Below are 26,835 nucleotides of genomic sequence, written 5' to 3' on the forward strand. Positions count from 1 at the left end.
GGCGACCTTGAAGATCTGGGGGCAGTGGAGACGACATAGGGGAGTGATGAGTGCCTCGGTGTGGTCCCCGATAAGGAATAACCACAGGTTCGTCCCGGGGAGGATAGATGGGGGATTTCAATGTTGGCAGCGAGCAGGAATTAGGAAACTGAAGGACCTGTTTGTGGACGGGACGTTTGCGAGTCTGGGAGCATTGGAAGAAAAATATAAGTTGCCACCAGGGAATGCTTTCCGATACATGCAAGTGAGGGCATTTACGAGGCAACAGGTGAGGGAATTTCCGCAGCTCCCGACGCAAGGGGTCCAGGATAGAGTGATTTTGGGGGCATGGGTTGGAGAAGGTAAAGTGACTGAAACATACAGGGAGATGAGAGACGAGGGGGAGGCGATGGTAGAGGAGCTGAAGGGAAAATGGGAAGAGGAGCTGGGGGAAGAGATTGAGGAGGGGCTGTGGGCAGATGCCCTAAGTAGGGTAAATTCCTCGTCCTTGTGTGCCAGGCTTAGCCTGATTCAATTTAAGGTTCTACACAGACTGAGCAGGTTTTTTGGGGTGGAGGACAGGTGTGGGAGGTGCTCGGGAAGCTCGGCGAACCACACTCATGTTCTGGTCGTGTCCGGCACTGCATGAGTTCTGGGAGGGTGTGGCAAGAGTGATCTCAAAGGTGGTGGGGGTCCGGGTCAAACCAAGCTGGTGGTTGGCTATATTTGGGGTTGCAGAAGAGCCGGGAGTGCAGGAGGCGAAAGAGGCCGACGTCTTGGCCTTTGTGTCCCTAGTAGCCCAGCGAAGGATTCTACTTGTGTGGAAAGAAGCGAAGCCCCCGGGCGTGGAGGCCTGGATAAACGACATGGCAGGGTTCATAAGACTGGAACGAATAAAATATGCGTTAAGAGGATCGGCTCAGGGGTTCACCAGGCGGTGGCAACCGTTTCTTGACTATCTCCCCCATGACAATGGAAAAACAGGAAAGACAGCAGCAGCAACCCAGGGGGGAGGGGTTCTTGCTTTTTCTTAGTTAGTTGTTGATATTTGCTTTTTGTTTATTTCTTTTTCCATCTGTTGTTAGTTTAATATATTATTTAAATAACGTTTAATGTATATTCCTTTATTAAGTTGTAAAAATGGAAAATCTTTGTTTGAAAAACTTCAATAAAATATATTTTTTTAAAAAAATAGTGTGAAATAGGCCAGAAAATTATAGGCCAGACTTCAGTGGTGGGCAAATTATTGGAAACAATTCTGAGAGACAGGGTAAACCATCACTTAGAAAGGTATGGTTCGATCAGATACAGTCAGCATAGTTTTGTTAGAGGAAGATTGTACCATACTAATTTAATAGAACATTTAGGAGAAGTAATGGTGGATGTTGTCTACATGGATTTCAGTAGGCATTTGATAAAAGTTCCACATGGCACACTGGTCAGAAAAGTGGGATCTCATGGGATACAGGGTAGGTTGGATCCAAAATTGGCTCAGTGACAGTAAAGAATGAGTAATGGTCAATGGACGTTTTTGTGAATGGAAAACAGTTTGCATTGGTATTCCACAGGGCTCAGCGTTGGAGACCTTGCCATTTATGTTAATGATTTAGACTCAAATGTGGGTGGCATGATTGTGAAATTTATAGGTAACATAAATTGGCCATGTAGTTGATAGTGAAGAGGATGGCTGCCGACTCTGGAATGATATAATGGTTTGCTTGAGGGGGCAGAAATTTGGCAAATGGAATTCAATCCGGAAAAGTGTGAGGTAATGCATTTGGGGAGCAAAGCAAGGGAATACACCATAAACGGGAGGATATTGAGGGGGATTGAGGAAGTGCGAGACCTTGGAGTGCATGTCCACAGGTCCTTGAGGGTGGCAGAATAGGTGGACAAGGTGGTCAAGAACGCAAATGGAATGCTTTATTTTATTGGGCAATGTATTGAATAAGAAAAGCAGGAATGCAATGATGGAACTGTATAAAATGCTGGTTGGGCCACAGCTGGAAGTTTGCGTACAGTTTTGCTCATAACATTACAGGAAGGACATAATTGCTCTGGAGAGAGTACAGAGGAGATTTACAAGAATGTTGACAGAGCTTGGAAAATTACAGCTGGGAGTGATTGGATAGGCTAGAGTTGTTTTCCTTGGAACAAAGGAGGTTATGGGGTTATCTAGTTGAAAGGTACAGAATCATGAAGGGCCTACATAGGATAGACTGGAAAGACTTGCTTTTGCAAAGTGAGGGGGTCAATTACCAGGGGTATAGAATTAACGTGATTGGTAGATGTATTTGAGGGGACATGTGCAAACACATTTTTACCCAGAGGGTGGTGGACATTTGGAATTCACCGTTTAAGTTGGTGAGGCTAAAACACCCAACGCATTTATAAAAGGTACCTGGGTCCGCACCTGAAATACTGTAAACTGCAAGGCTACGGACCAAGTGCAGAAAAGCGGCAGCATAGGCACAATGGGCTGAATGGCCGCTTTGTGCATCGTAACTTTTCTGAACCTGTACCTCTCTATGTGGTGTGACCAAAGCCTGGAGCAAACTGTCCAGATACGTCACGCACTTTTCTGTTGGGTGTCTTTCCAACTCACAATCCACCTCAATATATCTGAGCTAAAGATATTCACAATACAGAAATCTACTGGAGGGAGATGTATTCACTCTGGAATCTTAGTCCACAAAACACCCACATATTACAGCCCAGGCACACAACATGCTCTGTTGTATCTTAGTCTAGGTTATTTATAACCAATGTTTCCACTAAACGGCATGCATGATTGGCCACGTTTGCATGGCCGTGCAAAGCTTTTTAAAGACAACGTGCAGTAAAAGAAACTAGCCGTGTTACCAAAGCTAAACAGGGAAGTTGCAAGTTTTTCTTCTTTAACCACAGATTAACTTGCACTAAGCACTAAAACACTAAACAAAGATTTTTAAATACTACTGTCTCAGGTTTACACAGACCATTACAAGTACTGGAGTAAGAGAGCAGCACCTCCTCTCCTGCATTGAATTCCCACACTCACAAAATTCCCTCCTCATACATAATAAAAACAAGAAGTGCTCAACAGGTTTGGCAACATACGGGTAGAGAGAACAGAAACAATGGGCAGGATTTTACAGCCCTTCCAAAAGCCACCCCGCCCCAGAGGGTTCTCTGGCAGCAGGGTCATCAAGCCATGAAAAAGCCTGCATACTTTGGTGGGACCGAAAGATACCGCCAGCAGCCATTGGCTTGCTGCATCCACCATTTGGAAAACCCCTCGCGCAGGGAGCGGGAGGGAAAGAGACCTGGCCGATGTTTCTGGTCGGTGACCTTTCACCCGAACCCAAAATGTTCGGCGCGATTCAGCGATTGCGTTGCGCCTGGCGTGGAGCCGGGAGCACTGGGTGAATCCCGGGAGAGCCCAATTCAGGCTCCACACCTGGCCCAATCATGAGTCACTCAACTCGGCGCGATCTGCATCTCGCCCTTATTTAAATACCCGGACACCATACTCACTCAGCATCCGGACGCCAACAGCCTCGCCTGGGAGACCTTGCCAGGGCGCCATTTATTACTGATCTACACAAATGTGGACCAAGCGTAACAGCACCTCGGGGGTCTTGCGGGGCATTAGAGACCCGAGTATTTGTTACAGGGCAAGGTGGCACCCAGGCACTCTCCCGGGCATCCAATCACCTTTTACCAGCCTGGCACCCTGACACTGCCAGGGTGACCAGGTGCCATGTTGGCACAGCCATGGATCCGGGGGGGGGGGCTAGAGAATGTTGGGGGGGGGGGGTGAGGGGTTCTGAAAGCAGGGGGCCTGAAAGTGAGGGAGGGGGCGACGAAAAGATCAGGGCTTCTGTTCAAAATGGCATCCTGATCCGCTCGTTAGCAGGAAATCTCAGAGTGTGGCCTCAGTAGGGAGAAACTCCCTGAGGCCCAAAAACCCCCCAGCTAAATGTCGTTGAATAGCGGGGTGATTCACAGTACTGCAGCCGCCAAGAAACACCCTGCCAAACATACTCAAAAACGGACTTGAAAATTTCTCCACTGAATCTCACCCGTTAACTCGGTTTCTCTCTCCACAGATGCTGCTTGACTTGTGTGTTGCCAACATTTTCTGTTTTCATTTCAGATTTCCAGCATCATAGCATTTTGCTTCTGTCTGAACTTCTGTTTACAACAAATGTGCAACTACTCTGATGTTAAAAATCTTTGCTTGGATTTGCTGGTTGTGGGACTGCTGAGCTTTCTCTATAGCCTGCAGTTAATGGTGTTTGATATATAGATATTACTGTACAGTCGTTCCACAAAGTTACTCCTCATTCTAAGTTATGGCTGACATGGCTCCTGGCCAATGTTCCCTCTAACGTCCATTTGCAGGATACGGTTGGTTTGTTGCACTGCATGGTCTCTTGATACACACATCTTAAAAGGGAATGTTGCATGTGCACGGTCTGTTTGTTCCTTGTGTGACACATTTCTTCATTGCTCCAGGCATGCCTTTCTAAACTGTCCATTGAATCAGGGTTAAGCTTCTGGCTTGATAATGATGGAGGAATGAGGGATATGTCAGGCCATGAGGTTACAAATCTCATGGAGACCTGGTTTTGCTATTAAAAGTATTTTTCAAGTTGGTCAATGGATTTATGTATCTGAAATCTAAGGAAAGACTAACAAAGGCACCAGGAATGTTTACAATGAGAAAGAGGCAACTTATGCTGATGATCTTATTTGGGATTGGAGATCAAGGGAATAGGTGAATTCAAATGATGTTTGGCATTAACACAACATTATGACAAGAGAAGACCAATTCTAACAGGCAAGTAAATGTTGAACACTCTGTTAAGATACAACATTTTTATGTTCAGCTAATGCGAAGGAATCGCCTATCTAGGGGGTATTCAGAGCAGTATTCCAAAAGGACAGTAAAGTCATCAGACAAGCTCACAACGGTTCACTCACTTGACTCACACGTAACGATTTAAATCACATTTTTCTACTTGTTTATAGAAAAAAATATTTTTCTTAATCAATTTGTCAATATTTAAGGAATCACAGTTGCATGAAAATTGATTGATGCAATGGCATAAGGTTAATATTAAATACCTAGCTGTCTTGTAGTGTGATTAAGACATTTATTTGAAAAGCATAGTGCATGTAAAGTGGAGGGGGGGGTAACAAAAATAGGGGAAATGAAGGAAAGTAATTCAATAGGATTAAATAACAAAGCAAACTGCCAGTATGTTTTAAAGTTAGCATTATTGTGTTATTAGTGGTTAAGCAGTAATTTTACATGATAATCATTTTATTCTTGATTCAATGTTCCCTTACCTTCCATTTTCAGGGCAGATTTTGAGTATTTTACAGCCTCCCAAGGTGATGGGATGTCCAGAAATACAGCATCGGCGACATTAACAACTCCAAAACCTTCCTTACAAACATCTTGGTTTTTCACTGTGACCAAATGATCTATTTTATGATCACAGAACTCCTCTTCAGCTTTCTCCGCTCGTTGTTTATGAAACTCCACAGTGTATAGCTGTCCTGTTGGTGCAATCGTCCGAATGATAGCATGAGAAAGAGAACCACTTCCTGTACCTGCAATATGAACAAAAAGGATGGTTTCATTTTTAATCTAAAAGAAAAGAATGTCACGTAACAACAATACTTATTGGAGTAACAGACACCTAGCAGCAAGAGGAGAAATTATAGCACACAAAAAGGACAGTTGATGGGAGGTTTGTTGCTTGGTTCAAACATACTCAGCTAGGCACAGTTGAACCAGCACTTTCTCAGGTAAACGGGGGAAGATAGTAAATGCAGCTAATCAGCTTTAAGAATCTTGTCTTTTTTCTGAACACTCTGATCTGAGCATTGACTTCAGTAACTTTGCACTTGACCTAGTTTCTTTACAGTAAAGTTTGCTGGTAAGGAGGGGTGTACCCATTAGTGTCTCAGTATCTACTGCTGTGTATATTTGTGGGTGTGTGGGGGGGTGGAGAAATGATTTTATTCCTGAGCTTATAATCCTTCAGATTCCCAGTCCCACAATTTATTTAATTCTCTCGATATTTGGACAGGCCTCTCGCTGTTTTAGCTATGTATAAATGAATTCCTAATTTAAGATGTCTCTCCATTGCCTCAGTCAGACGATGGATAAGTGCCCTACTTTTTGTTTTAAAAGCAGGGTGCAGTTCATTAACTTCCTCTCAAGGTTGGAGTTTGTGTTTGCCGCCTTCTCCTCCCCACACCTACATTTGCCCAGCCACCAATTCTATTACAATGCTTGGTCTTTCAAAACTGAAGAAAATCAACCCCCAAATTTTAAATTATCTTATTCTTTTGGCGAGGAAGGCCCTTTAGCAACACGATGTGCTGAAACTTGATAAAAATGGGCCTTTGCGGCAGTCGGCATTGGAGAAACTGTAGAGTTTGGTGCATATGAGAAGCCAGGAGGCCTACCTCCCCAGAAAATCCCATTTAAAACTAAATGCAAAACGAACATGGCAGGCAGGGGGGCTCTGCTCAGCCTGTTAAAGCCTGGACACTAATCATGAAGGAGTACCAGCAGGTGCAGAATACACATTTTCCCAGTATTGTTATGGCTCTCCGAAATCCCATTTAATGCTCACTTGTTGCGTCCTGTGAACCTCAAGTTAAGACTCTTTGTTCTCCCTACTGCCAAGAATACAATGTTGATTCACAGCCTACCATTGAAATGGAAATCAGTGCATGAATGAAGTTCAGGACTGTCGCAGATGTTTGAAGTTTCAGAAAAACTAATCCATTCATAAGGAAATTGGAAATGTACCATAGGAACTGTGCAACTATTCTTGAAGTTAAACTGAACATTACACAGTCACAAATCCAGATGCATACTTTGATACTGCATTTGAATAATTATTCATAAACAATCTAGCTTAAAATGCTTAGAACTCCAGTGGGTCTGAAGTACTTGTGTGTTTTTATTTGGTTTGTACAAAATTTACACTGTTTCAGTAAAATGCACAACAATGCAATAATGAAAAGTGCTGGCATTTTAGATAAGTATAAATTGTAACCGAGTCCATGTTTTCTCCCTGCACATTCATGAATGATCCAGTTAGATGGTTTGACCCAAATTTTAGTCATAGTGACAGTAAAACTGTTCAAATTCACAATCATTACTCAGCCACTGCCTATATCCTTACTCACTAAGTCGTGTCCCCCCCTTACACCTGTACTCGGCGGGCTACACCAGCATAGGCCTCAATCTGAAATATTTTGCTTAAGATATGGGATGCACCGTCTGAGTGAGTGGAGGGGGCAGGGTGAATCGATGAATTCCAGGGGAAATTGGATTGTTATCTGAAAACGAAGAATCTGAAGGGCAATGGGGAGAAAGCACCAAGTACAATGCTCCTATGGAGAGCTGGCATAGTCACGATGGGCTGAACGGCCTCCTTCTGTGCTGTAACAATTAATCTGTTCCAGCCTCACAATCCTCCTGGCTACATGTGCTAAATCTAATACCAGCCTCTTGAACATCGTCCATTTTAATTGCCCCACCAATGGTAGCTGTGCCTTCAGTAGTCCAAGCGCTAGCTCTGGAATTCCATTTTCAAACCTCTCCAGCTCTCTGGAACATCGCTCAGAGACCATGACATAAAATAGGATTAATGAGGGACATATGAAAATAAAACATGACCAGGTGAAAGCATCAAGTAGTTCATGCAAACTCAAAATGTTTAAAAAGTACTAAACAATCTCACAAAAATCCAGTTTATGATAATACATTATAAAACATATTTCAAAATCAACTCAAAAGCTCATCCCAATACACAAGGGGCATCTCCTTGTTTATATTCATTTGCCAAGTCAGCTGCTATTGAAAACACCATCTGTGAGCACCACTTGAGCACATCTCCAGCAGGATCACGTGATCAAGCTAAAAAAAATCCTCTGACATCACGCCTGCTTACACAAGTTTACATAATCGGCCAACCTTAAGTACAAGCCTTTCCCTCCCTAATCCTGCTACCAAATGTCATGAAACAAAACCCATCCTGCAGATAGATATTCAGTTAAAAGTAGCACGTGGCCATTTTATTGGCCTTGCGGTTAAATCTTTAAATTTTGGACTGGAATGGACAGCCACTTGGCGGAAAGACAGACAAATGCTTCATTGCATCGCTGTGCCTGGACAGAACAATTTGTGGTGAAATTTACCAAGAACTGTGACAAGTGATATATTTCAATACCTGCAGTGCAATTTTGAATTTAAAATAAAATCCACTTACCAGTACAATTAGAATTTTCAAACACTTTTCTCGAATTAAACTTTGTACTAATGTTTTCTAAATGTTATAAAATTAAAAAAAATTTTTTTTTTTTTTTTTTTTTTTAAAAAAAAAAGAGTACCCAATTATTTTTTTCCAATTAAGGGGCAATTTAGTGTGGCCAATCCACCTACCCTGCGCATCTTTGCGTTATGTGGGTGAGACCCACGCAGACACAGGGAGAATGTGCAAACTCCACAGACAGTGACCCGGAAACGGGATCAAACCCGGGTCCTCAGCGCCGTAGGCAGCAGTGCTAACCACTGTGCAACGTGCGCCCCCAATTTTTTGCCTCAATCTATTTTGTTCATAAAATCAAGCTGCAACAGAACTACTCGAGTCAACTGCTCACAAGAGCCATTGATGCTGTTTCTTCCAATGTTGTTGTTCCATGAAAATGCTTTCCCTTCCACTTAGCGTCTCACGTTCATCATCTGGTTTGAGATTCCAAACTCAGCATGTAATGAACATTTATTTGGCTGAACTATCATCCCGTAGTTAAGGGAAAAATGGATTAATTATTATTTATGGTGCGTATTATTGCAGTGTTCTGTTGAGAGAGCATTATTAGTTATGGATTCCTCGAGCAAAGGGCAAGTTTAGACATGTGGGGGAATTGTCTATTATTGGAGTAAACAACTATGGTTTCAAAGACACAATGGGGGCCAGTTTAGCTCAGTTGGCTGGATAGCTGGTTCATGATGCAGAGCGGCGCCAACAGTGCGGGTTCAATTCCTGAACCGGTTTGAGGTTATTCATGAAGGCACGGTAGCACAGTGATTAGCACTGTTGCTTCACAGCTCCAGGGTCCCAGGTTTGACTCCCGGTTTGGGTCATATGTGCGGAGTGTGCACATTCTCCCAGTGTCTGCGTGGGTCTCCGCCGGGTGCTCCGGTTTCCTCCCACAAATCCCGAAAGACGTGCTTGTTAGGTGAATTGGTTATTCTGAATTCTCCCTCTGTATACCCGAACAGGCGCTGGAGTGTGACGACTAGGGGATTTTCAAAGTAATGTCATTGCAGTGTTAATACAAACCTACTTGTGACACGAATAAAAGATGATTATTATTAAGGCCCCACCTTCTCAACCTGCCCCTCGCCTGAGGTGTGGTGATCCTCAAGTTAAATCACCACCGGTCAGCTCTTCTCAAAGAAGAAAGCAGCCTCTGGTCAGCTGAAACTATGGCGACTTTTACTTTATCGGAGTAAACAACTATGGTTTGAATGACACAATAATGAACTAGTCTAACACACTGCCGCACTGAGCCACTTCTCTGGGAAAGGAAGGAAAGCATTTTGCATTTTTGCTTTTCTGAAGAGCACCATGAAATATGCATTTGCATTTTCATACAATAAAACCAGAAGTGAATTGCGGATCACACTCCAGCAACTGAAGTTAGCTAGCAGTCCTTCCAGCTAATAAATGACTCATTAGCCAAGTAGGAAATAATCAGTTTTAAACTATTTTAAGTGATGTAATGAAAGTAAATGAGTCCAACAAACTATAAAAGTACAAGCATCATTCTATAATGCCAGACTTAACGGTGTAGACCCCTAGATTTTTGTAGAGTCTTGGAGGATTCGCTGATGTTCCAAAATAGTGGGCAGGACTCAGATTCTGAAGCCCCACCCTCACTTTCACCTAAAGGGCAAGTAAGATCTGTAAACTGGCAGCTAGCACGTTAATTAAATAGCCAGAAAATACTGTCAGCGAGAGTTGAAAAGTATCTGGTCTAGAAGTTTCAAGAGCTGTTTGTTGACATAACCCTAATGTCTGACTATCCATAACTTATCACCATCACAGTGGGGTTGGCGGTGGTGCTAAAGGGGCTGGTTTAGCACAGTGGGCTAAACAGCTGGCTTGTAATGCAGAACAAGGTCAGCAGTGCGGGTTCAATTCCCGTACCGGCCTCCCCGAACAGGCACCGGAATGTGGCGACTAGGGGCTTTTCACAGTAACTTCATTGAAGCCTACTTGTGACAATAAGTGGTTATATTATTATTATTCAGTTTGATTGGCATCCCAAAGTTATTAAGGGATTAGCTTTCTTTGATGTGGGATTACAAATACAAATGTTTTATAAGAGATAAAGTAGTTGAGGGGATTTAAATGCATTGAATGGGCTTTTATGAATGAGGGAGTATTTCTTTGTGTAGTGAAGTCTGTAATAGATATTTAGAACTTTATTTCATTTCAGCATGACTTCCCAGGTCTGCCTATGGTGGATACTGGGCAGGTTGGTATGAGGTCATTGAGGGTATTGGGGACATAGGCAGTATGTATCGCATGGAGTCGGTGGGGGGTAATGAGGGATCTGAGAGGTAGAGGGTCTGATGTTTAAAAGAACAACTGGGACAAGGTTCCAGAGACCCAAGGCAGGCCTTTTAAACAGCCCACCGTGGCACTCGACAACCTGCGTTGCATTTCTGAGCTGCGACCAAATGATGGGGAGCACGGTAGCATAGTGGTTAGCACAATTGCTTCACAGCTCCAGGGTCCCAGGTTCGATTCCCGGCTTGGGTCGCCGTCTGTGCGGAGTCTGCACGTTCTCCCCGTGTGTTCGTGGGTTTCCTCCGGGTGCTCCGGTTTCCTCCCACAGTCCAAAGATGTGCGGGTTAGGTGGATTGGCTATGCTAAAAAATTGCCCTTAGTGTCCAAAATTGCCGTTGGGGTGGGGTTACTGGGTTATGGGGATGGGGTATGGGCTTGAGTCGGGTGCTCTTTCCAAGAGCCGGTGCAGACTCGATGAGCCAAATGGCCTCCTTCTGCACTGTAAATTCTATGATAATTCTATGATAGTGGGTCCGACTCCAGCTCACATCTATCCCCTCCTAGAATTAATATCCCACCATTTGTGGCACTATTTCTCTCAGGTGGGCGAACCAAGCCACAAAATATCCTAACTCAAGCCACCCAACTTGGGAGCAAGAAACCAAGCTAATATTTCAGATCTGTCTGTGATGAAAGGTCACAGGCCTGCAATGTTAACACAAGTTGTTTGGACTAGTTTCCAGATGGAGAAGGTGGTGACAGACCCGGGGGGGGGGGGGGGGGGGGGGGGGGGGGATATCTTCTTTTTCTCACCGGTGCACAAGGTCTACTCTCAGATCGATTTTTTGTTGTTGCCAGGGGTGAGGAAGGTGGAGTATTCAGTAATTGTAATTTCCAACCATGCTCCGCACTTGGTGGATGCAGCTTTAGAGATGAGGCCGGCGCAACAGCTGGTGTGCAGTTTGGATGTGGGGCTGCTAGCGGATCTGAGTTTTTGTGTGCGGATGTGGTGGATGAGTATGTAGGGTTTAACAAGAATGGGGAGGTTTTAACCTTGGTGGTATGGGAGGTGGTGAGGGGGGACGCAATTGCATACAAGGCACAGGTGGATAGGGAGGCAAGGGAGAAACATGGGCATTTGGTGAATGAGATATTGGAAGTGGATGGCAAGTATTTGGAGGATCCTACTCCAGAGCTTTTGGCCAGTAGGAAGCTTTTGCATACACATGCTGATCAAAATGGGTCAAACTGTTGTACAAGGAACCAAGGGTCAGTGTTCGGATAAATAACGTTAGCTCGGGTTATTTTCGGTTGCAATGGGGAACAAGGCAAAAGTGTTTCATATCCCCCTACTATTTGCGTTGGCGACTGAGCCATTGGCCATCGTTTTGAGAAGTGGATGGGTATAATGGAAGGGGGGGGGGGAAAAAAGAGAAGCATAGGGTGTCACTTCATGCCGATGACCTTCTGTTGTATATTACGTATCTGGTGCCCATGCTTGGGGACATAATGGGGCTGTTAAGGTGGTTTAGGCATTCCTCCGGGTACAAATTGAATTTGAAAAAAAAAAACTATTTCCGGTTACTTCATTGGGGCAGGGGTAACTTGGAGGGTGCAGGGGTACTGCCATTTCACCTGACAAGCTCTCATTTTAGCTACTTAGGGGTGCAGGTGGCTCGGGATTGGGCATGGCTCCAGAAGTTAAATTTTACAAATTTAGTAAATACGGTTAAGGCAGATTTACAAAGGTGGCACAGTCTCCTCTCCTTTTGGCGCTTGCTGGGCGAATGCAATCGGTGAAGATTAGTACTTTACCACGGTTTTGTTTTTATTCCAGTGCCTTCCGATGTTTCCACCAAAGGCACTTTTGTGAGGGCGGAAAGTTTGATCTCATCGTTTATATGGGCGGGTACGCTGGCGAAGATTTGGAAAACAGTCTACAGAGGGCTCATCAGTCTGGGGGTTTGACGCTGTTGAATCTGATGTACTACTACTGGGCGGCAAACACGGAGTTGGTGCGGGCAACGGGAGGCAGTCTGGGTGAGGATGGAGGTTAGGTTGTGTAAAGGGACAAGGGCTGCGGGCATTAGTGACGGCTCTGCTGCCGTTTGCTCCATGAATTTTCTCAGGGAACCAGGTGGTGGTGGCCACATTAAAAATATGGAGGCAACTAATGCAGCATTTTAAGGCGGTGCGAGGGGGCGAAGATGACTCCGATTAGAGACAATCACATGTCTGTACCAGCTAGATTGGATGCCAGGTTTTGAGGCTGGTAGGATAAGCGGGTGGCAGCAATGGGTGATTCATTCCTGGCTGGCGGGGGGGGGGTTCACGAGTCTGGTGGAGTTAGTGGAGAAGTACGGGTTAGTGCAGTTGTGGGGTTAAGATACTTGCAGGTTTGGAATTTTGCCAAGAGGATTTTTCCAACCTTCCCAGTATTGCTGCCAATGTTGGTAGAGAGGGTACTGTTGTGACAATGTTGGAAGAGGGGAGTACTTCTGGAATTTATGGGAGATTTTGGCTGAGGACATAGCGACGTTGATGGGGATTATGGACAAGTGGAAGGAAGAACTTGGTGGTAGGGGGAGGGGTTGGTGTTGTGGTGTGAAGCCCCGCGGAGGGTGAATGCCACCTCATCATGTGCAAGGCTCAGGCTCATTCAATGAAATGTGGCAAATCAGGCACATTTAACAAGGGCTAGGATGAGTCAAGTGTTTCAAGGAGGTAGAGGACAGCTGCGAGCGGTGGGGGGAGGGGCCCAGCAAATCATGTACAGATGTTCTGGGCATGTCCTAAGATAGCTAGTGAACTTCCTTCGTCAGAACCATGTTGCCGATCCTCATGGGAGCCTGGTCCCCTAGAAGCCATGTTTGGGGTGTCAGATCTGCCCGAGCTGCAGGCGCGTGCGGGGTAGATGCCTTAGCCTTTGCCTTGCTGATTGCTCTCAGGCGGGTTTTGTTGGAGTGAAGGTCAGCTTCTCCACCCAGTGCCTCGGCGTGGCTGGGGTATCTCATGGAGTTTCTGTACCTTGAGAAAATTAAATACATGTTGAAAGGTTCGATTGGGTGGTTTTACACAAGATGGCAGCCATTTGTCATGTATTTCAAGGAACTGGTCACCATCAAAAGCTAGGGGGGGGGGTTGTTTGTTTTTGGGGTTGTTTATTTGTTTTGTGTTTTTGTATTTATATATTCAAAAATGTTCAATAAAAATATATATATTTTTTTTAAAAGTTGTTTGGACTACATTTCAAGCTGGCAGCCTATCACCTTCAGGGCAATACAGGATGCAATACCCACATCCTGAGATCATTTTGAGAATATAAACCAGACACTAATAACACTAATAAATCAGTAAAACCAGTTTTTGCTATTAAATGCTGAATCTTATATATTTTTCTTGAAGATGGATTGTTCACGGTGTAAGCTGTACATCATCCTCCTATGCAATTACCACAGATGAAGAAAGTTAGATGAGTCTGTCACACAGATGGAGTCCAGTGTTGGCTCAGCGAGGAGAGGGAGGCTTTGATCAATATCGATTGGCTTGTTGCAAGGGAATCAATGTACTACATTATTCTATTTACTAAATCACCATTAAATTGCAGGGGCCACGGAAAGATATGAAAATTATTAACTTGAATAATAGTTTCGCTAATGACATACTTCAAGTACAGTTGTTGATTGGAGGTGGTGGGACTTTGTCTGTAGGGAAATGTTCAGTAGAATACAAAACAAATAATCCCAGTGATGTTCTAATGAATAGCATGGGCTCAGTGCCCGAGGGTGAACAGAAATTAAGCATCGAGCTCTACAGAACAGAAACCAAACCCAAGTGGGTATAACAGTAAGCAAGCCTGGGACTTGAATAAGCCACGACAACAGAGAAGAGTAATCCACAATGCATTTAATTTCGAGACTAGAGGGCTTTTCAGTTATGCTGCATCAGAAATAAAATCAGCATGACACTTTCATCACCATTCCTAAGCAGTGACCACAGGATAATTAGGTTCAGTGTCAGAATAAAAATAGGAAAGAAGAGTTGAAGGCAAGGTCACCAGGGTGGAGTGGGGGAAATAAGCAAGCAAGGGACCATGAAGTAAAACCACTGGCCAACAATGGAATTGATTTAACGGACAGAAAAATGTGCAAATGAAGTATCTACAAGTAGGATAAAAATTGAATGTAAAGTTTGTGATGAAGTTGAAACCTAACAAAAGAATCAGTTCACCCATAGAGGGAAAATAATAGAACAAATGCCAGGAGAAATAAAGATACAAAATGCGAGATTAGAGAAATTAAAGAAAATCAGCCAAAACAAGGGGCAATAAGCTTTCTTATGCACATGTATAAGACAATAGGCAAGATAGAGATGACAGAGGCAAGAGAAAAACATACGACATACTATAAGGCCAGGGGAATTTGAATAGGAATAGATGAGCTGCCCTTGCAGGGAGCCAGCATGGACACAACAGGCTGAATGGTCTGCTTCTGTGCCGCATCCATTCTATGATTCTAAAGTTAGTCACAGTTTTCACAGAGAGGTGCATGTTGGGATTACACAATTTCCAGAACAGTTAGGCAACACTATTTAAAAAGAAATGATGCTAAAGGAAGTCACCCGGGGGAAGGGTAAAAAAATTATGGAGGCTGACTAGAGTTTCAAAATTCTGTGGAAAATTGTGGAAGAGGACTAGAGAGTGGCAAATTGAGCCTGTCACTTGAAAACGAGGCAGGGGTAAAGCAAACAATTATAGGCAAGTTACTCTTACTTCAGATTGAGAAATACAAGAGTCTCCAGTGGCGGATAAAATGACACAATACTCGGGGAAATAAATGTTTGAAATGATATCCTAAACATATGCGGCCCTGAACAGATCCCTTTACTGAAGTGACGCAAATGTACTTGAGTAAATATGTGACAAACATACTTCTTAAACAAAAATTTTATTGCTTTCCCTAGAACCAAAACAAAAGAAAAAAGAAAAGTGTAAACCAAATGGGATTTTCAGCATGTGTTTGGAAAATGCATGATCTTTAATAAGCAGAGTACTTAGTCCTATAAATAATGTTGGTAACGTATTTGAATAGGTGAAACATTTACAAGAAAATGATTAACAACTATCTGTACATACGCATTTTATAGGTTTGAAATACAGATTTTAAAATAATCTCAAACTCGTGAAAAGATTTAATCTGATGTTTGGGGACAATCCCAGAGCCATCAGTTCCAGCTGAAGAGACCTGACAAGTTGTAGCTTTCAGTTCCAAGTAACAGCTTGGGAGTTTTTTTTAGAAGGCAAAAAAAAGGTCAAGAGCAAAACTGATCATTTATAGTATAGTAGGACAGTTGCTTGCGTGCTTCAACTCTCGCCTGCTCTCCCACGTATTCATGGAAACACTCAAGAGAAACCATTTTTCAGAGGATGTGAGAGTAATCAGAATGTTAGTTTTGGATGCAAGACATCAAAAGCTTACATCTTAGGGGGCACGGTAGCACAGTGGTTAGCATAGTTGCTTCACAGCTCCAGGGTCCCAGGTTCGATTCCCGGCTTGGGTCACTGTCTGTGCAGAGTTTGTACTTTCTCCCAGTGTCTGCGTGGGTTTCCTCCCGGTGCTCTGGTTTCCTCCCACAGTCCAAAAATATGCAAGTTAGGTGGATTGGCCATGCTAAATTGCCCTTAGTGTCCAAAAAGGTTGGGTTGGGTGGGTTACAGGGATAGGGTGGGGGTATGGGTTTAAGTAGCATGCTCTTTCCAAGGGCTGGTGCAGACTCGATGGGCCGAATGGCCTCCTTCTGTATTGTAAATTCTATGATATTCTATGATAAACACTGCAAAGCATGAATGTTTATCATAGAATTTACAATGCAGAAGGAGGCCATTCGGCCCATCGGGTCTGCACCGGCCCTTGGAAAGAGCACGAATTCGACTTTTTCGGAGATAAAACCCAAATGGTGTAGGCCGGTTCAATAATAGCAATAGTGGTAATTTTCCTGGAGTAGAAATCCAGGAGGACTGGATTAATGCTCCAGAGGCAAATTCAAATTCCAACACCCGAGGGAATCTAAAATTCAATGAATAACTAAATCTGGAATAAAAATCTAGTCTCGGAAATGGTGATCAAGAAAATGCTGGAAATGTCATAAAACCCAACTGGTTCATTCATATCCTTAGAGGAAGAAAATAGCCCATCCTTCACTGGTCTGGCCTACACGTGACTCCAGATCCACAGCAATGTGGTTCATTCTCAACATCTCTGAAATAGTAAGCTGCTTAGTTATATCAAACCGCTACTGAAAAATCAAAAAAGAATAAAACCAGACCCAGCGTCGATATCGACATGGACACAACAGAGACACACCATGCCCACTCAACCATGCAAAATCCTCCTCACTAAGCTGTGCCATAAATTCAGAGAGCTGTCCTACAGACTACTCTAGTAACAGCCTGACATAGTCATATCTACCGAACTATGCCTTACAGCCAATTTCCCAGACTCCTCCATCACCATTGCCACTAGCAGGACAGACCAAGCAGAGGTGGCAGCAGTGACATACAGTTAGAGGGAAAGGTTGTTAGTGAAGCTAATCAGTTGAGCCCGTAATATGACGCATTTACATTTGCGCGAGATAATAAACAAACATTCATACACAGGGACTGTTCTCGGCAAACAAACGGCACCTTTTTTTAACCAGGGAGCTTGGGGAGCTTGTAGCTCTCCGTTGTTTTCTTCATGGCGAGGCCTCAGCCAGAGTCAACTTGCCAGTCGGGGGCGGAGAATGGCGGAGCGGCATCTGGCACCTGCCAACTAATCGGCACCCTTTTCTCCTGTGGTATAAATTGTTGTTTAAAATTTGGAATTCATGCATTTGTCCTGATGTGCAATATGAAAAGCTTCGGGAACACGTCTCAGGGAGTCAGCACAGGCATGATGGGCTGAATGGCCTCATTCTGTGCTGTAACCATCCTTGGCTTCAATTTTATGATTCAAACCAGTAATATTTTTGCCTTGTTTTAGGGTAACTTTTCACAGAATATTAATACCACGGCAGAAGCTTTTAGTTCATTAATTCATATGCAAATAATAAAAGTCTTGCAATTTTAATACCAGCAAGACCCAATATCATTAATTAACATTCCTTCAATGCCATGAAATCTCAGCTATTTTATTTTGTAATCTTGATATGTTGACTGAAAAGCACACAAAGCTTTATCTCAATATACACCCAGAGTAACAAAGTAACCATCACAAAGGTAGCTAAAAAAATTTAACACAGCTGAACATTTGGCACCAGAGCAATGACCGTGGATTTACTTTGACCTGTTTTGCAAAAAGGCATTACTGGTCACTCTAACAAATAATAGCGTTTAAATGGGAGCTAGTATTTTAATTTGGTTAACATACCAAGAGGCTGACATGCATATAAAAATAGGTTTTGCATTATTGAACAAATGCAGCGTTGATCTTTAAAAACGGTTTCTTGAGTTTATAAAAGAAAAACAGGAAGTTATGCAAATATGATTGCATCAAAAAATGAATAAGTTGAATAGATATGGCTGTGTCCAGCATGTTCATCAATTTTCAATTGGGTGAATACAGTTGTTCTGCAAATGTAATTCCATTGCACCATCTTGTTCGTCAGAGTATAAGTCACATGGACTCACTTCTGCCGTGCTCAGTTTCATGTTACATTTTTTTTTTAAAGAACTAGTCTACCCCTACAGAAAATTCTGAACACTGCAACAAATACCTGATTCTCAAGGCAACTTGATGCTTATTTTTATGCCTTTCCCGGACATGGGGCTGGATTCTCCATTATTGGGACTACGTCCCCATGCCGGAGTCAAAACGGTGGAGTTTCAAGTCAGAACAACTGGTTTGAAAGGACCACTAATTCCTAGCCCTGCGGGGGGGCTAGCAGGGACCCGGAGTAGATCTCGCAGCTAATACTGCAGATATGGGCCCCCACACCTCCGGGTCGAAGGCAGCGCATGCGCACGGCGGCGGCCTCCAGCGGCCGTGCCGTGCTCCATGGCGGACTCAGACCGCGGAGCTGGACCCCAAGAAGAAACCCCTCGATCGGCTGCGCACCCAACCCTCAACACCCGGCAAGCATTTACTGGCAGCCTATAAGGCTCCCCCCCCCACCCTCCGATTGGCCCGCCCCTGACTAGGACGTCCGCAGACTGAGTCCGCAGCCGCCATGCGAGTATCCCAACCGGCTGGAGCACATTAGTTCCGCGTTCCGCGCCGTCAGGACTTCGGCCGGTCGGGGGCGGAGAATGGTGGAGCAGCATCTGGCAATGGCCCCAGGTAGGTCCCAGACGGCGCGGCGTACTCCCAGAGTACACTACTTTTCAGGACCCGCAGAATTGGGGAACCGGCGCCGGTCCCGATTCCTTGTGGGAAAATGGTTTCTCCGCCCCGGATGCGATTTCTGTGTTGGGGTGCAGAGAATCTAGTCTATGGTATCAGGTATCTGGAAGAAATGGTTCAAATCTCATTTTGGATTCCTTTCTTTCTAATTCAACTCTGGCAGGTAGATGAGGGTATGCAGTTGATATAGTCTACATGGACTTCAGTTAGCCTTTTGACAAGGTCTCGCATGGGAAACTGGTCAAGAAGGTAAGAGCTCAAGGGATCCAGAGCAATTTGGCAAACTGGATCCAAAACTGGCTTCATGGCAGGGAGGTTTTGATGGAGCTTTAGGGGGTGGCTGGTGGCGCAGTGGTTAGCACTGTTGCCTACGGCGCTGAGGACCCGGGTTCAATCCCGGCCCCGGGTTACTGTCTGTGTGCAGTTTGCATATTCTCCCCATGTCTGTGTGTGTTTCACCCCCACAATCCAAAGATATGCAGGTTAGGTGGATTGGCCACACTAAATTGCCCCCTAATTGCAAAAAAAAAACTAATTGGGTACTCTTTATTTAAAAAAGAAAACTTAAGGAAGTGGTCCTAGAAATAGTAGATCCATTGGTGGTTATTTTCCAAAATTCCTTGGACGCTAGAATGGTTCCTACAGATTGGAGGGTAGCTAATATCAGCCCGCTACTCAAAAAGGGCGAGAGAGAAAACAGGGAACTATAGACCAGTGAGCTTAACATCGGTAGTAGGGAAGTTGTCAGAGTTCATTATCAAGGATTGCATAGCACAACATTTGGAAAGTAGTGGTACAATCAGACAAAGTCAGCATGGATTATGACAGGGAAATTATGCTCGACAAATCTGGGGCAGCATGATGGTGCAGTGGTTAGCACTGCTGCCTCACGACGCGGAGGTCCCAGGTTCGATCCCAGCCCTGGGTCACTGTCCATGTGGAGTTAGCACATTCTCCCTGTATTTGCGTGGGTTTCACCCCCACAACCCAAAGATGTATAGGTTAAAGGATTGGCCATGCTAAATTGCCCCTTAATTTTATAAATGAATTGGGCACTAAATTTTTTAATTTTTTTTTTTTTTTTTTAAATGCTTCACAAATCTATTGGAATTCTTTGAAGATGCAACGAGTAGAGATGACCAGGGAGAACCAGTGGATGTGGTTTATTTAGACTTTCAGAAGGCTTTCGAAAGTCTCACACAGCAAATTCTATATAAAATTAAAGTGCATGGAATTGCAGTGTCTTGAAATGGCTAGAAAGCTGGCTAGCAGACAGGAAGCAGAGTTGGAATAAATGTCTCTTTTTCCGATTAGCAGGCAGTGACTAGTGGGGTACCACAGAGATCTGCACTAGGACCCCAACTGTTCACATTACAGATTAATGATTTGAACAAGGGAACTAAATGTATTATCTCCAAATTTGCAAATGATACAAAGTTGGGTGGGAGGGTGACATGTGAGGAGGATGCAGAGATATTTTGGTGTCATTTGGACAGGCTGAGTGGGCAGATGCAGTATAATGTGGATAAATGGGAGGTTACCGTAGCAAAAATAGGAAGGTAGATTATTTGAAAGGGGGTGTAAATTGAGAGAGGTGGATACTCAACCTTGGTGTCCTTGTGCATTGAAGCTGAAAGTAAGCATGCAGGTACAGCAGGCAGTAAAGAAGGCAAATGGTACGTTGGCCTTCATAGCAAGAGGGTTTGAGTTTAGCAATATGGATGTTTTAATGCACTTGTATAGGGCGTTGGTGAGGCCACAACTGGAGTATTGTGTGCAGTTTTGGTGTCCTTTGAGGAAGGATGTTCTTGCTATGGAAGGAGTCCAACGAAGGCTTACCAGTCTGATTCCTGGGATGGTAGGATTGTCATATGAGGAGAGACTAAATTGGTTAGGATTATGTTCATTGGAGTTTAGAGGAGTGAGAGGGGATCTCATAGAAACTTATAAAATTCTAACAGGGTAACAACTAAGACAGTGTAGATTCAGAAAGAATGTTCCCAATGGTGGGGGAGTCCAGAACTAGGTGTCATAGTTTGAGGACAAGGGGTAAACTTTTTAGAACTGAGGGAGGAAAAATGTCTTTATCCGGAGAGTGGTGAATCTGTGGAATTCACTACCATAAGAAATAGTTGACGCCAAAACAGTGTGTGATTTCAAGAAGGAATTAGATATAAATTCTGGGGCTAAAGGGATCAAGTGATATGGGGGGGGGGGGGGCAGGACCAGAGTATTGAATTCAATGATCAGCCATGATCATAATGAATAGTGGAGCATGCTCGAAGGGGCAGTCGGCCACCTCCTGCTTCTATTTTCTATGTATGTTTTTAATGTAACTATCCCTCATAACAATCCATTGATCTCTGGAATCAGCCTTGTGAACCTTTTTTGTACTGTTTACAATGCAGATATATCCTTTCTCAATTGAGAACAAAACTGTACACAGTTCTTTAGATTACTCCCCTATACAGTCGTAGAAAGACTTCTCTAATTTTATACCCCATCCCCCTTTGCAATACAGCAGCTTCAGCAACAGCAAAACATGTATATCTATATGTGGATATAAATAGTATTGGTTGGAGGAAGCAACTCAACCTACTTTGACTAAGCAGTGACATTTTAAATATCTACCTAACCATGTAGAAGGTACAGAGTTCAAAGTATAATAATATACAATTATATTCCCAAAGCTCGTATATGCACTGTACAAGATGAATAACAAGTTATTTCCACAAGGTTCTTCATATTCCTGAATAACAAGAATTACAGTATTACTCACTTTCTACCATCATGCATCGAGAAGACTAGAAAAACAGATTAATGTCCAATTAAGGAAATGGTCATGCTTGAAAATTAAATACAGCAGCTGAACAATTAAATTGAGGCATCTCATCATCCAGAGAAAATTGGCCATGCACTGAAGAATTTGAATATTTCTTCCTTGCTGCAAATTTAGCTATGCTAGAATAATAATAATAATAATCTTTATTATTGCCACAAGTAGGCTTACATTAACACTGCAATGAAGTTACTGTGAAAAGCCCCTAGTCGCCACACTCCGATGCCTGTTCGGGTACACTGAGGGAGAATTCAGAATGTCCAATTCACCTAACAAGCAGGTCTTTTGGGATTTGTGGGAGGAAACCAGAGCATCCAGAGGAAACCCACGCAGACACGGGGAGAATGTGCAGACTCCGCACAGTCAGTGACCCAAACCGGGAATCGAACCTGGGACCCTCGCGCTGTGAACCAACACTGCTAACCACTATGCTACCGTGCAGCCCTGGTGCAAATATGCCCGGTACAAATAAAAACATTCATGCTCAGATTCTGTGCTCTTCAAATCACCTACCTGACTCACAGACAATCGATCCTGGCTTCAACTCCAGCATCATAATGATCATAGAGATATCAGTGGAATAGAGGATTTGGGTCCGATGAGGAAGAGTCACTGTCCAGAGTTCTGGAGTTGGGTGCAGTATATACACCCAACCTCCTTTGCTGCATGTAACCTTTGACCCATACTTTTTGCCAATTAGATCGATTGAGTGCTTAATCGCCCCATACTTTGTCTGCGTTGCACCACCTTGCTGAACTTTGATCGCAAACATTGAATCGTGGCCCAAGAAGACAATGGCGGTGTCACCATTCTGAATAACATCTCTATACTCCACAAAACTCATTTCGGAGAATGGAATGCAATGATCGTTACAACCTAGGAAAAACAAACAGAGTAGGCAAGAATATCAGAGTGACACATACATCAATAAGTTCAATGTTTGTTCTTATTACTCCACTATAGTACGACAGATAAAAATTGACAGCTAAAACCTTAATGTGGATCCAGAAGAGTAGGCATCCTTTGCAACAACAAGTTCATTTTTCCGATTGCTTAATTTGCAAAAGCATTACTCGGGGCGAGAATAAGTCATTTGCTCTAGGAATGTCTCACAGTTATCGCTTCTCGGCCTTTTGGCTAAGATCAAGTGTAGGATTTGCTCTGCCTTTTGGCTCAGATTTGGTCGGTTTCTCTTGTGGGGACCATGAATTGGATTCAATTTGAATTTGAATTGGTTTTTGGAGCAGGCAAGGAGCTGGATTAGGGTTTGTCCCTGTCCTCACTCTGAGCCCTGGCTTTGTAACGCTGAAAAAGTAATTTTAAAAAAGGAATGTCTCACAGTTGATGCCTTTTTGGAAAAATATTTTTCTTGGAATTTTTGCACTCAATATCAAAACTTTGCAGTATTATAACAATAATAACCAAAACAATAACACCACCAACACAAGTCTCACAAGTTGTCATGACGCCCAAGGCAGTCGTCCCAGTACATTTCCTTACATTAGTGGATCATACATTTTTTCCCCCTCAAAAATGTTCTTATTGGGATTTTTAACTTTTAATAATAAGAATTATACACAACTTTACATACCAATTAACAACTCTTTACATAGTTTATAATTACATTTGTTTTGCTGGGGAGGGAGGGGGGAATGAGGAGAGACAGAGAGAGAGACAGACAGAGAGAATCTCGACCCCCACATGTACGTGGATGATAGACTGGTGAGCCTGGGGGAACTCTCAGAGAGGCTCCAACTCCCAAAAGGGAATGAATTTGGGTACCTACCGCTGTCCAACGTTCTCCGCAAGGAGACAAAAACGTTCCCCCAGAGACCCAGGCACATATTTCTGGACACAATGGTAGGGCTTGACTGGTTAGGGGATGGCGAACGTGGCGATATCTACGGACGACTCATAGAAACGGTTGGACCCAACTGAATGAGAACCTCCAATTGCCTCAGCCACTTCCACACCATCTCCATATTTGCCGCCCAGTGGTAGAATAGGAGGTTCGGGAGGGCCAGGCCTCCAATGTGTCACCCTCGCTGTAAGCTGGTCTTGCGTATCCTAGGGACTCTTACCCCTCTAGACGAAGGCCATGATTAACTTGTGCAGAAGGATTTGGAGAAGAACATCGGGAGTGATTTGAATATTAAGAGGAACCTAGGAAGAACTTTCATTTTGACTATCGTATGAACCCTTACCGCTAGCGAAGAAGGTGCGAGTCCCATCTTTGCAGGTCCTTCAACTTCTCCACCAGCCTGGAGGGCTTCCATTTTTGGAGCCTTGTCCAGGTGTAGGCCACTTGCATCCCCTTGGTTTGGGTCACTTTAAATGATAGTTCGTCCAGCTCCAAGTGTTTAAGAGAGAGATGGGTCGGTATGATCCACACTCTGTTGGGTCTTTGTCCTTTTGGGATCAATGAGATAGAGTCCTGGGCCAGCATGGGTGGCAGGGGCCCCTGACAGCGAGTCAGTTAACATATCTCAAGTGCAGGGCCAGCGCTGCTGCAAATCTTTGGTAAAAGTCTACCGTCCATCCAGTCCCGGCGCTTTCTACGACTGCATGGAATTAATGCATTCTACGATTTCGCCCAGCTCTAGCGGTGCTTCCAGTCCTCCCCCACCACCAGTACAGCCAGTCTATCAAGGAACTGTTTCATCACCCGAGTTCGGAGGTGTATAGCCCTTGGTAAAAGTGTTCAACTGTCTCGTTAAATTTGGGTCTCCCACCATCGTATCATTTCTGTTCCTAACCTGCGCTCTTTTGCAGCTGCTTGCTTTTTTATGTGTGCCAGCTGGACTGGACTCCATATTCGTAGACGGCCCCACTTGCCTGACTGAGCTGGTGGACTGCCTGTAAGCTAGGATTTTGCCCCGGATCACCACCTTACAGTGCCTCCCAGAATGTGGAGGGCGAGACCTCCTCGTACTGATTGCAGGTTCCATACTCGATGACTTGGGATATCTTTGTACAGAATTCCTTCTCGGCGAGGGGAGCTGCATCCAGCCTCCATGGGGGGCATTGGGACCGGCCCTTCTCCATGTCCATGGAATGTGGTGTGGGGTCGGAGATTAGAATCACAGAGAATTCTGCCTTTGTTAATCCTGGAAGCGCCCTTTTCCCTACAACAAAAAAGTCTACAGTGAAGAGGCCTTGTGCACGTGGGAGAAGGAGAATATTTTTCTCTCAGGTGATTGAGCCTCCACGGGTCTACACCCTACACATCCTCCCTCCCCCCCCCCCCCCCCCCCCCCCCCCCGCCCCTTCCATAAAGGAGTTTAATTCTCGTGCTATACCTGACACACAGTTCCTGTCCTGGGGTTGGATCTATTCATTGTTGGCTATATATATTTTTTTGTTAAATTTAGAGTACCCAATTAATTGTTTCCAGTTAAGGGGCAATTTAGCATGGCCAATCCACCTACTCTGCACATCTTTGGGTTGTGGGGGCAAAACCCACGCAGACCTGGGGAGAATGTGCAAACTCCACACAGACAGTGACCCAGAGCCGGGATCGAACCTGGAACCTTGGCGCCGTGAGGCAGCAGGGCTAACCCACTGCGCCACCGTGCTACCCTGTTGGCTATATATTTACCAAGGTCTTTCACAGGTCCCGCTGACTATAATGTATTCCACCACACCCGGTCTGTCACTGTGCTCATTACCGTGAATGAAACTGCTGTTGATTAGTATGATCTGGTGTCGAAACATGAATGAAATTTTTGTCCCTCCCAGCCCCTCCTTACCTGCAATCGGTCCCTCTCTCTTAAGTGTGTCTCCTGTAGGGCAGCACATTAGCATTGCTGCCTCATGGCGCCGAGGTCCCAGTTTGACCCTGGCCGTGGGTCACTATCCGTGTGGAGTTTCCACATTCTCCCAGTGTTTGCGTGGGTTTCGCCCCCACAACCCAAAGATGTACATGTTAGGTGGATTGGTCCTTAATTGGAAAAAATGAATTGGATACTCTAAAAAAAATTTTTATTATTTTTATTATTTTTTTTTATAAAGTGTGTCTCCTGTAGGAAGGCTAAGTGCACCCTCAAGACTCTTGGGCGAGGTACTCTGGATCCACCCTCAAGACTCTTGGACGAGGTACTCTGGATCTCTTCACGTCTATGATACTACCCGGCAGCAGCAGTTCACGTGCCCCTCCCCCCACCTATTTAATCTCCGTCTACCTCTCTGCCCCCTTCCCCGCCTCTGCCCCCTTCCGCCCCACCTCTGCCTGTGGTCACCCCTGCCCCTCTAATTCCTGCAGCCAGCGTTCTGGCCATTGCCTTCTATCGTTGCCCAGTCCATTTTTCTGGACAAATGTGTTGGCCTACTCCAGGGCACCAAAGTAGTGTTCTTTCCCCTGGTTCATGACCCATAGCTTAGCAGAGTACAGATTGCCAAACCCCACACACTTTTGTAAAGCGCGGATTTGGCACCATTTTATTCTGCCCGGCACCAATGTCCTGGTACAAGCGGATGGAATGTCCTTTCCACTTGCACCCTCTCGCACTCTTCGCCCACCTCAGGATCCGCTCTTCGTCCTGCAACCTGTGCAACCTCACAATTATCCCCCAGCCCATGGTACCTGCTGAAGCGATCTGTGACTGTTGTCTACTCCGGGGGCTTGACAAAGCCCTCCTCACTGGCCAACATCCCAAACATCGCTGCTATGTATTCTGTGGGATTTCTCCCCTCCGTTCCCTCTGGCAGCCCCATGATTCTCAGGTTTTGCCAACGCGATTGGTTCGCTTGGTCGTCAACTTTATCCTTCAACCCCTTCTGGGTCCTGACCAGGGTCGCTACCTCGGCCTAGAGTGGCACGATTCAGTCCCCTTGGTCCGTGGCGGCCTCCGGGGTCCCATGTCATCTTTACCTGGGCCTCTAGCCTCCGCTCCATATTGTCCATTGGCTCCCTCATGGGGGCTGCCGCAGCCTCCAATGTCACCTCAATGGCTGCCAGAAGGTCTTTTCTCAGCTTCTCCCTATGTCTCTGGAGGGCGGAGGTGATGAAGCACATCGAGTTGTCCATCCGCCTGAGTCTGTGCTG

At 44.6% G+C, this 26,835-nt stretch overlaps 1 protein-coding gene and 1 pseudogene across 2 annotated transcripts in view; one reads left to right on the plus strand and one right to left on the minus strand.

The window, feature by feature from the left end:
• Positions 1-26,835, minus strand: part of trmt61a (tRNA methyltransferase 61A) — an 86,895-nt gene that overhangs the window by 36,383 nt on the left and 23,677 nt on the right. For both annotated transcript variants that reach the window (XM_072490222.1, XM_072490231.1), the window contains exons 2-3: positions 22,305-22,667; positions 5,317-5,583 (exon numbers count right to left, since the gene is read on the minus strand). In XM_072490222.1, the coding sequence (XP_072346323.1) occupies positions 5,317-5,583; positions 22,305-22,635 (598 nt within the window). In that variant the 5' untranslated portion in view covers positions 22,636-22,667. The remainder of the gene's footprint in view (positions 1-5,316; positions 5,584-22,304; positions 22,668-26,835) is intronic.
• On the plus strand, positions 22,909-23,113 carry LOC140408084 (U2 spliceosomal RNA; annotated as a pseudogene).

Source organism: Scyliorhinus torazame, chromosome 2 (genome assembly GCF_047496885.1).
Source record: "Scyliorhinus torazame isolate Kashiwa2021f chromosome 2, sScyTor2.1, whole genome shotgun sequence".
In the NCBI taxonomy this organism is placed as follows: domain Eukaryota; kingdom Metazoa; phylum Chordata; class Chondrichthyes; order Carcharhiniformes; family Scyliorhinidae; genus Scyliorhinus; species Scyliorhinus torazame.